Source organism: Chrysemys picta, chromosome 9 (assembly GCF_011386835.1).
Source record: "Chrysemys picta bellii isolate R12L10 chromosome 9, ASM1138683v2, whole genome shotgun sequence".
NCBI lineage: Eukaryota > Metazoa > Chordata > Testudines > Emydidae > Chrysemys > Chrysemys picta.
Genome location: NC_088799.1, coordinates 14,857,017 through 14,868,395, shown reverse-complemented (window position 1 = coordinate 14,868,395; position 11,379 = coordinate 14,857,017). Strand labels below are relative to the sequence as shown.

Here is an 11,379-nt window from a genome sequence, read left to right as displayed (position 1 = left end):
AAAAGAAGTAGAAGGTAGAAAGAATGTGGATGGAGAAGGATCTAAAAGTTCAACCATCTAGAAGCCAGCTTAGTAAATAATAATAATTATATATATAAAATACTTGCCATAAAGAAAATCCCTGTATGTTAGTGAAAAAATCTCTTTGAGTGAAGAACGCAGCAGGTCTGGTGTCTATCTTCAGAATGCAGCATGACGACAATGGTGCAGGGGTCAACTATTGCTCAACCAGAACAGATGAAATTGACATTTATCATTTGATAGAACAGAAATCAAGGAAGACAAGGTCATTGTAGCAGAACATTTTCACAGGATCAAGGTTTCCTGCTTTGAAAACAATATTCTGGCTGTGACTCAGTATTTCTGAAGCAACCTTGTGGCCTCCAAAACAGTCTCATTTTATTGACTTCTTCTAAGTGAAAACACGACACAAATTCAAAGTAGCATGTCACACCTCTGAAAAACAACATTTTTTCACCCTTAGGGCACGGGTGAGGGAAAACTCCCTAAACACACAGGACCAATCCTCAAAGTTATTTTAGGCGTTGAAAGGCTGAGCATTGCAACACCTAATCCTTAGGTCGCCTATTGCCTAGTTAGGGTGGCCACTCATGTATACCCAGAATACCAGACATTCCGGTACTTCTGGGAATGGCCTGGGCCCACCTTTGCTGGCATGACCTCCCACACCTATGAGGGCATGCCAACTGGGGTGGAGCAGTGTGCTCTTCAAAATAGCGTCCCCGCGCCTGTGATACGTTCAGAACCACATCCAGTTTTGTCTCGGTACTGGACAGGGGACAAACCATTTAAAAACTGGACTGTGGTTTAAAACCAGACAAATGGCCTGCCTGCATTTAGTGAATCCTCAGTCTTGAGTGTGGCACCCAGGCTCCCCATGCACAGGGAGAATTAGATGCCTAAGAAAAAGCTGAGCTGGGAGCTATGTAAAATAGCTATCAGTGAAATGCTGGGGAGGGAGTGGGGAGAAGAGAGGAGCCTAAGCCGCTCTCCTGATGCACCTGGCTGATGGCACCCATCTCTTGTCCTCCCTCCACTCAGGATCCTCAGATATGAAACTCTATTCTGGAATTAAGCTGTTGACCTGGTTTAGGTGCTTAGGTAGCCCATGGCTGATACCTCTCATGCTTACTCTTCATTTCCCCACGCACTTAGCTGTCTCCTGTGCAGGTACTGTGCTGTCCTCCTTCTCACATTCAGCCCTTCAGCTGCAGGGAGTGATAGGTACCAGGTGTTAAGAATACTCAGAGCATGCCTACAAGATCTGGCCTTGCTGGGAAGATAGGTATTACCCTGCCTAGTTTGAGAATTCTGCATCAGTGGCCCCCAGGGCTTCAGCTTGAGGTATGCCTCTGAGTAGCTTGGTAGTTGTAGGACAGTATCAGCGCTTAAAAAGTTTTGTGACTACTGACCAGCAAAAACTTATGTGCCTAGGGGACTTAGGTGTTTACGGGGTTAGGTGGCACTGTGAAGTGTTTTTTGAAAGAATGGTGTCTGGAAGACTTAGGCACCTTTTAAATACAGTACCTTAAGGCTCTGGGTCACATTGTATTGTCCTCTTGTCACTAGGAATGGTTTTTGCATACACAATATGGTCATGAAAAAAGATGTACAACAAATACATTTTGATCTATTTATTGATTGTTTGTGTATCACACTTGCAGCACGCCTGCAAATTAAATCTTATGACTTCTTTTCCCCTGCAGTGGGAAAGAAGCAGAAACTGGTCATGCATAAGATATTACATGCTCTCACACCAAGTATGTTGTTCTTTTGGTTCTTGAACATCTTCACAAATACAAGAATGCAAACCCAACTGGGCTTTAACTATATTTTGTTACTTGCCGAATTTAGCAGCTTAAAGGATTTTAATCAAGTTAACCCACTATTTTGTCATTAGCTTTTTTTTTTTTTTTTTTTTTTTTTAGCGAAGCAAGTCAGACAATTGTGGAAGCATTGCAATCCCCTTCCTGTCAGTTCTTTCTCTGCTTCCACACAATCTTGGTGACTTTTTTTAGTAAAAGATGCGTGGGGATACAAAAAATGTCCAAACACTAACTTCAAAAACAAAGTCTAGAACAATATCTGGGAAATTAAAGGAAAAACCCTAATAATTTAAAAGCCACAGTGGCCCCTTCTGCCCTTGTTAGGGAAATGGTCTAAGTAGGCAGCAAAACTAAGTTCAGGACTTTTAAGCAACTAGTGATTTTTGAGTGCTCAACTTGAAACACCTAAGGACACTAGGAGGGAGGGATAGCTCAGTGGTTTGAGCATTGGCCTGCAAAACCCAGGGTTGTGAGTTCAATCCTTGAGGGGGCCATTTGGGGATTGGTCCTTTGAGCAGGGGGTTGGACTAGATGACCTCCTGAGGTCCCTTCCAACCCTAATAATCTATAATTCAGGAAGTAGCTCTGGAAATCAGGGCCCTTTAACATGTTTGTACTTGGACACCCAAAATCACTAGTCGCTGCTCAGCTCCTGGGGACAGGACCTGACTCTGAGCATGCTGGGAGGTGGCTCTGGCTTGCTTGGCCACTCTCCCCAGAAACTGAGCCTGGGTGGGGGGCAGTCTGCTGCTGTCGCAGCCAGGCACTCTCCCAGTTAGCTGCTATGCTGCACTGGGCAGGGTGCTTGGAAGAGGAGAGGCTCTGGCCCCACCTCTTCCCTTCTGGCTCTGACACTGCCCCTTCCTCTCTCCATCCCAGGCTGGCTGCTGGGGGCACCTGATCCTACTGGAGGATCACTTGACCTTTTGTGCCTCTCCCACGAGTCGCCATTGCCTGGTTAGTGAAAACAGGACCTAACTACTAATGGTTCTATTGGGTGAACTTCTCTTTGGTTTCTCAGTGACCGTTAAGTCCAAAATTGGTGCTTTTATGGTCACCAGAAACATTCTGCTCTCACTATGGATGAGGAGACCTAATTTGTGTAGCGGAAAAAAGCTAGCTTCAAAAAATAATTAATAGTATTGGTCTATTTTTACCAAAAATTCAGTAGGTTACTTAGTATGACTTCTAAAAGAAGTTGAAATGTTTTCAGATAAATATAAACATTTGAAATATATAGGAGTAAATCCAATATCTGTACAAGGTAACAATGTGCTAAAAGCCCCAACTCCCATTGAAATGAATAAGGGTTGAAAGAGCTCAGTACCTCCCAGGATTTAGGCCTATCCAAATGCGGCTCTTCAAAAAATGTTGAGTCACTGGAGTAAATCAATGTATTGTAACACTGATTTACCTTAATCTCTTCCTGGCAAGAATCAGATTTGCCTCACAGTACATATTGGGCCAAGTTGTACTCTCAGCTGAGTTAGACTGGTGTCAGTGCAGTTACTCCAGTTTAACTCAGAAGAGAATATATCCTGTAAACTTCGATCGTGGGAAAAACTAGAGCAAGGAGGCGAGAAGTAGAAATACAGAGGAGAACAAGCTATGGCTTACTTTAGGCTGATGTGGAATTTCTGGAAAGTGTCTTGTGCTGCTATACTCAATAAGTATTTTCAGAGCTGGAACCCTGATTTCTTGTAACCCGTTAGAGGACATATTATGCAGCTTTACAGCTAAGTACCATATACTTGTTACTTAGCTGCAGGGTAAAACTTGTTCAGATACTTTGATATAACAAGTTGCTGCTGTTGCTTCACCTTCATATAATGCAGCCATTGTGGATTTCACATCAAGATGGCGATGACAGTGAATAAATTCAATCCAGCTATCTACTTGCTACCATCTTCTGTGCCAAGAATTTAATATGCTTCAGTGCATGAAGGAACTTTACAACCAGCTCCCTGAACATATATTCTAGCTGTGCTAACCACGTCACTACAGTTAAAATAGATCAGTAGTTCCATTATAACTTCATATTAGGGATTTATAACTGCCATAAACATATGCAGGGCTAAAACTTTTGCAGACAGGTCTTCGGGCCAATTTTTCTATTATAGAATACAACCCCAAATGTACAGGACTATTAACCACTTGGATGCTATTTTGTAGTACTATAGCAACTTGAGTTTTCTAAAATGCATTTTATAAACCTGTAGCCAAGTGTACCTTAAGCTATTTTTGGTACTGAGATTTATTTTTTGAAATACAAGGTCTGATCCAGAGCCCACTGACGTCAATGGAAAGACTGCCATTGACTTCAGTAGAGTTTGGATCAGGCCCATAGCCACAAAGGCCCGAAATAGAGCCAACTAAACTCACTGGAAATGTTTTCATTGACTTCAGTGGAGTTTGGTGTAGTCCCTATGTTAAGATTTGCAAGGTGGTTTTTGAGTATTTCCAGTAGCTTTGGAACTAAAACCCTGGATCCATAACACTCCTGATGGGGGAGATTTGAAATCCAGATCTGAGCGGAACCTACCTACATTTTGGGATATTTGGATACACTGGCCAAATTTTGCTCCAATTTACATATATACAAATCTGAAGTATCACCACTGAAGGCAATTAATTGAAACCAATGCAACTGAGAGAAGAATATGTGTCAGTGTTTTTACTTGGCCAATTATTAGAATTGGCTTGGGTTGTGCCCTCTGTGTGAACCTAAGCCAGAGATTAGTTTCAAGCTCTCGTGGTTCAGCATGGATTGGGGCCCTCTCTTGTTAACCTTTCTTAATACACACAATTATATCAACATCCTGCTGTTTCTTGCTATGAACTCATATGAGACAACAAGGTCATTCTGCCATTAGCTCCCAGTACATATGTGCACATACCAATGAAAATGGACCTCTAAATATCCATTTTAAAAATGTGGAAGTCAATCTGGTCCACCCAGTACATGTGTTTTAGGACTTTCTAGAATCTTCCCATAGAAATCAAGTACAAACAAGGCTCTATTTTAAGATGGTCCATAATAAATTGATAAAAGCCAGGAAGGTGCTTACTTTAGTGCTGTAAATTTGCAGAGTACTGGAAAGCTGAGCCAAAGAAATAAGTTGTCTTCATCAGAGGGCATGCACTGCAATGGGCCAAGCTGGCAAAGTACAGAACAATACAATACAGACTGAAGAATGGGAACCTTTAACAGAGTCCCCTGTAGTATCACAGTGCCTCATTAACGTTTACGCATTTATCTTCAACACCCTTGTGAAATACAGAAATATTACTCCCTCTCTTACAGAAGAAAGAACTGAGGCACAAAGATGAAGCAAGTTGCTCAAAGTCACACACAGAGTGGCAGAGCTCAGAACTGAAATCAGCTATCGCAAGTTAAAGCACTGGACTTAGATTGCAAGACCATCACTCTTTCTGTCTTAGCTTACAAGTTCCTGGCTTTTGTCAGTTTGTCACAGCTTACATTCAATAACAACAACAACAACAAAAACAACAAACATTATGCAAAATACACACTGTTGTAAGTAGTTTCCATATCCTTGTCTTAAAACTTCAGTTGTGGTTGTCTGGCTATTTTAGAGAGGAGCTCAAGTTGCAGAGCTTGATTCCCCAGTAGCATAGGCTATTCATATCTGGGATTTTGGTTCCATCCATGAGAGAGAAGATCCAGCTGTCTAGTTCCATTTGAATCTGGACTTTAGGGTCAAGCTCATCTCTAGTGATTTTACTTGCTACACGGGGAAACTTCCTCCAAAAAGCAAGGAAGACAATGAATGGAAGTTACAAGCACAGAAGAGACTCAGGGCTTGGCTTGCGAGTTACAGTGCAATAAATGAGCCTCGGGCGCCCTAGCTCACTCCCCGTCCACACTGGCAAGGCATGTAGAGCGCTCTGACTCCGCGGCTACAGTGCTGCTGGTACTCCACCTCGGCGAGAGGAATAACGTTTGCTGCGCCTTGGCTACAATGCCCGGTCATTAGTGTGAACAAGGTGTTGCATTACTGCGCTCTGACTGGCCTCCAGAAATGTCCCATAATCCCCTTAAGTCAAGTGGCCACTCTTGTCATTGTTTTGAATCACTGTAGGAATGCGGAAATGCCCTTTCAAAGCTCTGTTTCTGACAGCCCACATGCAAGCCGTTACTGTGGAATCCTGTGTGTGAGCGAGAGAGGCAGAGGGAGGGGCAGGTCTACTGCTGTCTGAACTTACAAGACAACATGCTGACATGCTCTCAGCCCCCCAAAACCCCACTCTCTCTCCCCCCACATACACACAACACACTCCCTGTCACACTCCACCCCACCTCTCCCATTTGAAAAGCACGTTGCAGTCACTTGCATGCTGGGATAGCTGCCCATAATGCACCGCTCCCAATGCCGCTGCAAGTGCCACAAATGTGGCCACGCCACTGCGCTTGCAGCTGTCAGTGTGGACAGATTGCAGCGCTTTCCCTACTGCGCTCTACGAAGGCTGGTTTAACTCAAAGCACTCTACACCTGCAAGTGTAGCCATGCCCTCAGTGAAGAACAATTGTTAATGTTAAATACAAACATCAGTGCAAACCACACAGAGGGCTTTTTTATTTGTTAGTATTTTCATATTTTCTCTAAAGTGGTCATAAAGCTGAAATTTTAAAGGCAGGCATAGTCACAACCTTTGGCAAAAATGTAATCAAATTTAAAGATGTAAATTCACATATGGAATCTGCATTTGGTGGAGTTTCCATTGGTCCTACATATAAGCGTGCAGACTGCTTTGTCTGTGTATAGGATCAATGTCCGTTAAAGTCAACAGATGCTTCATTCTTTTTTACAATATTTTTTTCAGCACTGTGCTTGTTTCAAAAAAGGACCAGATTCCAAAGTTGTTACATTTTTGGGTAAAAGGCTTGCTTAGCATGCTTTAAAATGCCTTGAAGTTGGAACTGTTTTTTTAAAAAACCTATAAATCTGTGTGCTTAAAGGCCAGCACCTAAATCCATGTTTAAGCACCTAAATAAGTGGCTTGATTTTCAAAGTTGGTGAGCACCACAGCTTCCCTTGACATCAGTGGAATTTTTAAATGCTCAGCACCTCTGAAAATCAGGCTACCCTTATTTAAGTGCCTAAAACCAAAAAACCGTTAACTAAAAATTGTGGCGTTGGTACCTAATGTTATGCACCCAAACTTGAAAAATGTGACCAATAAGCATAAGTTTGAGGAACACTGATTTTCTTGTTGAGAACTGCTCAGTGTTCATTCAGCATGGCTGCAATTGATGTCACATCTGAATCTACAACTGATTAGTTTTTAATGGCGCGACAAGGTGGATGAGATAATATCTTTTATTGGACCAACTTCTGCTGGTGAGAGAGTCAAGTTTTTGAATCACATAGAGCTGCTCTTCAGGTCTGGGAAAGGTACTCTGAGCATCAAAAATTTAAATTCATTACTCAGCTAGACACTAAAAATCATGGACTGAACAGAGACACTGGATTTATGGCTTATTACAACAATCTGTAACCCACTAACCCCCCCTTTTTGTCCTATGACTGAGGAGGTGTTAATGGGCCATTCTGCCTTAAATGGTCCCTTAGCATATGTGCTAACTATTTATGAAAAACAATCTGTTCCACCTTGCATTTTGCTGTGATGCTGGGAGTACCTTTCCCACCAGAGCTGAAGAAGAGCTCTGTGTGGGCTAGTCTTCACTTACCGGCTGGTCCGGAGGCACGCAATCGATGTTCTGTGATCGATTTATCGCGTCTGGTTAAGAGGCGATAAATCGATCCCGGATCGATCCCGGAAGTGCCCACAATTGGCGCCGGTACTCCAGCTCTCCGAGAGGAGTACGCAGCGTCGACGGGGGGAGACTTCCGGCCGCGTCTGGACCCCGGTAAGTCCGGACTAAGGTACTTCGAGTAGCTGAATTTGCGTACCTTAGTCCGAAGTCCGGACTAAGTGGGGACCAGCCCTGTGGCTCAATAGCTTGTCTCCCTCACCCACAGAAGTTGGTCCAATGAAAGACATTACCTTACCCACCTTGTGTGTCTAATATCCTGGGACCGACATGGCTACAACTACACTGCATACAACAGTGTTTAATAAGTATTTAGCAAATTGCTATGCTGGACAAGGCTAATCAGCTATTAACCAAGTAGTTAGTGACACGCTACTTCTTGCAACAGAAGCTCTATGACATAATCTTGAACAAATGAAATTAGATAGCCTAAAAGTGCACAACTTTTTTGTTTTTGAAGCAGTGAGCTTTAGGTCGACTGTTATGTGCCTTCTAGAGAGGACTCACTTTCTTCACAGGTTTTCAGCAAGCCACTTTATGTAACTGTCCCTGGTCCGATGTCCTGAAGAGAAATTGGTAGGCCAAATAGTAAAGATCATGCAGCCATGAAAGCAGTCATCAAAGTGATCAAGTGTGACCTCCACACCTGTGCTCTCCAACCGTTTGGCATACATTATTCCATCATCTCTCAGGACATCATTCTCGCAAGTCAGGATGTAGGTCTTTGGCTGAAGCTGGAAAATTTCTTTTTCTGCTAGCAATGGAGCTGCACGTATGTCAAGTAGTGCAGGTATTTCCTGGATGATTTCGGCCTTCCCTGTGGGTTGTATCACAGGTTTGTAATTCTTTTTGAACGTCGAAGGCAGGAGAGAAGTCCAGTTCAGACGTCCCCTGAAATAAACAGCCTGGCTTACGTCCAGGGAAGTGTGGTTGTTGATCAGCATTGAGGGGGCAAAGTCATAGTTACCATTGAAATAGTCTATCCAAAACTTCACCATGACGAAGCGAGGAAGAACAGGCATGTCAGTGTTCTGCTGGTATGAAGGAGTGTTAAAGTCCAATGCCTGAAGGACTGGATAGATTAAAGCCTGCAGCTTCAGTTTGTTGGTCACACTGTCATCTAGACTAAGCTGTAGGAAAAACACAGGACAGAATCCAGACTGTAAAAAAGCGGTCGTTGCTTATGCTGTGTCTGATCCTACATCACTGATTCCACAATTCATTCCCCCAAGAGGAGAGAAACCACCATTTGGTGTTTTATGGACAAATGCTCTGCTGCTGTAACTCCGCTGCAGAGAATTTTGCTCTTAGTCTGGAGTATTAACAGTCTAGATCTGATTCTGTTCTCACCTGCACTGCTTTTACACCAGTGATTTCAATGGAGTCAGAGCTGATTCACACCAGTATACGTGAGAATAAGGCCATGTCTACACTAGCAAGCTTACAGCGGCACAGTTTTACTGATGCAGTTCTATGCAGATGGGAGAGAGCTCTTCCGTTGACATAATAAAACCACCTCAACGAGTGGTGGTAGCTATGTTAGCAGGAGAAGCTCTCCCGCCGACATAGCGCTATGCACACTACCACTTATGCCGGCAAAACTTATATCGCTCAGGGGTATGTGTTTTTCATGCCCCCGAGCAACATGTTTTGCCAGCATAAGTGGTAGTGTAGACATGGTGTAAGACATGCCATTTCCAAAAAAGGGATGCTCTCCTGGGTACTAGTCCTAAAGAACTGACTTGCTTTGGTAATTGCCCCTTATTGCTTGATTAATGGTAATTACCCCTTATTAAGGCTGCCTTAAAAATTCCAACCAGATCAAATTCACACTAATTTAGATTAGAAATACATATGGTATGAACAGCAGGGAAAATAGATTTTTCCTACAATTGAATTCTAACTTTTCTGTTAAATTGTCTTCCTGTGAGGAAAAAAATGCCATTTCATTAAAAAAAATTATTTCCCCTTCATTTGTATTAAAAGAAATAAGGTCATTTTCAAAGACGGGCAGTTGCAAAAATTGCTTATTCACAAAATAGGGAACTGAATTTATGAATTATGCATTTATATGCCCACTTAGCAACTTATGCAGGCAAATAAAGGATTCATGAGCACAGTGGGTAAAGGTTGGTACCTAAATTGCACTTTTAAAATCTGGCCCATAACAACTTATAAAAGCAGTAAGACTTTCTAGCACTGCTTGATTCAGAAATAACTGACAGGTCTTAACTTATGTAAAATATCTAGCAGCTGGCTTTGACAGTGAACCACTACCATTCTATCTCGAAAGCTAGTCTGTCACTTTGCGATGATGCAGCACAAATAATCTGTCTACACATGTGCACTGCTGGAATATGGATTGTTATTGTGATAGATACAGGCAGTGGATGTTACCTGCTGGCACACAGCAGCAGCCAAATTTCCTCCTGCGCTATCACCAGAAATTGCAATTCGACCTGGGTCAACTGAGTATTTAGCTAGGATGTCAGACCGCAGAAAATACTTCGTTGCACGTAAAGTATCGTGGAATTGCTCAGGGAAATGAACCTCTGGTACCAGCCTGTACCTACAAAAGAAGAAAGAGGCTTACATAGGATAATCATTATACACAGAAAATGTACCTTTCTAGCAGGACTATTATGTGCTATAAGGTGCATAGTAAAATGCAGAAATAACTTAGTTTAAATATTATGGTTGAAATATGAAACATTTAACACTTAAACAGTATTTAACTACCTACATGTTGTTATTACAACTCTAATTCTGAAAGAGTGATGCTAACTCACTGAATATGAATAAATTAGGAAATTGTTAAGTGGAACTTTTATGTTATCTCCCAATAGAGGATCTCAAAATGTGAGGATTCATTCATTCATTCATGTTTTTATCACTACATCGATAAAAAGCAGGTGGTAATATCTGCTTGGTGTGGAGGCTGAATACCCTGCTTAGCCCACCTCGGTAAGGGTAAGCCAGGTGTCCCCAATAGAATAAGGATACAAAATCAAAGTTATGGAGTTCCCTGTCCCCTGCATTTATAATTCTAGTTAGTGGAAACATTTAACACAGCTACAGCATATGCAACGTGAAATGAATGTGGACCAGGAATAATAATAACACCTAGCTCATATCTAGTGTTTTTCATCAAAAGATCTCAAAGTGCTTTACAAAGGAAGTCTTTACAGTGGGGGAAATTGAGGCACGAGTGAAATGACTGGCCCAAGAGCATCCAGCAGGCCAATGGCTGAGCCGAGAATAGAATGCAGATCTCCTGACTCCCAGTGCAATGTTGTATCTGTTAGCCCTCCTTGCTCTTCAAAAAACAGTGGGAGATGAATGATTCTTCAGTCATTACTTAAACCCTTGGGGGTTTCAGGGTTTCTCTAGAGCTGTGTAAATACCATTGACCCAAACTGAAATTGGGGGAGGGGTTTTTTGATGAATCAGGATGAAAAGTTAAAAGTTTTTCAGTATCTTGAAAACTTCTTCAGGACAGGAAAAAACTGTTCGCCATATACCTGAAATGTTCAGCTTAATTTATTAGAATAATAGAGATGCAGGGCTGGCAGGGACGTTGAGATGTCATCAAGTCCATCCCTCTGCGCTGAGACAGATTAAGTATACCATCCCTGACAGGTGTTTGTCCAACCTGTTCTTAAAAACCTCCAATGATGGGAATTCCACAACTTCCCTTGCCATCAGCGGCAATAGAAAAGCTACTCTTTTCTTCAG

At 42.3% G+C, this 11,379-nt stretch overlaps 1 protein-coding gene across 4 annotated transcripts in view; it reads right to left on the bottom strand.

Annotated features, from left to right (window-relative positions):
- Positions 1-1,640: 1,640 nt before the first annotated feature.
- The window catches only part of NCEH1 (neutral cholesterol ester hydrolase 1), a 29,366-nt gene continuing 19,627 nt past the window's right edge, over positions 1,641-11,379 (bottom strand). Inside the window, exons 4-6 of one of the 4 annotated variants that reach the window (XR_010590575.1) lie at positions 10,042-10,213; positions 7,814-8,774; positions 1,641-7,536 (exon numbers count right to left, since the gene is read on the bottom strand). Coding sequence is in view for 1 of the 4 variants with exons in the window: in XM_065557750.1 (XP_065413822.1) it covers positions 8,157-8,774; positions 10,042-10,213 (790 nt within the window). In the remaining 3 variants the exon portion in view is untranslated. Of the gene's footprint in view, positions 8,775-10,041; positions 10,214-11,379 lie in introns of all 4 variants that reach the window. The other 3 variants (XR_010590576.1, XR_010590574.1, XM_065557750.1) reach the window with 3 other exon arrangements.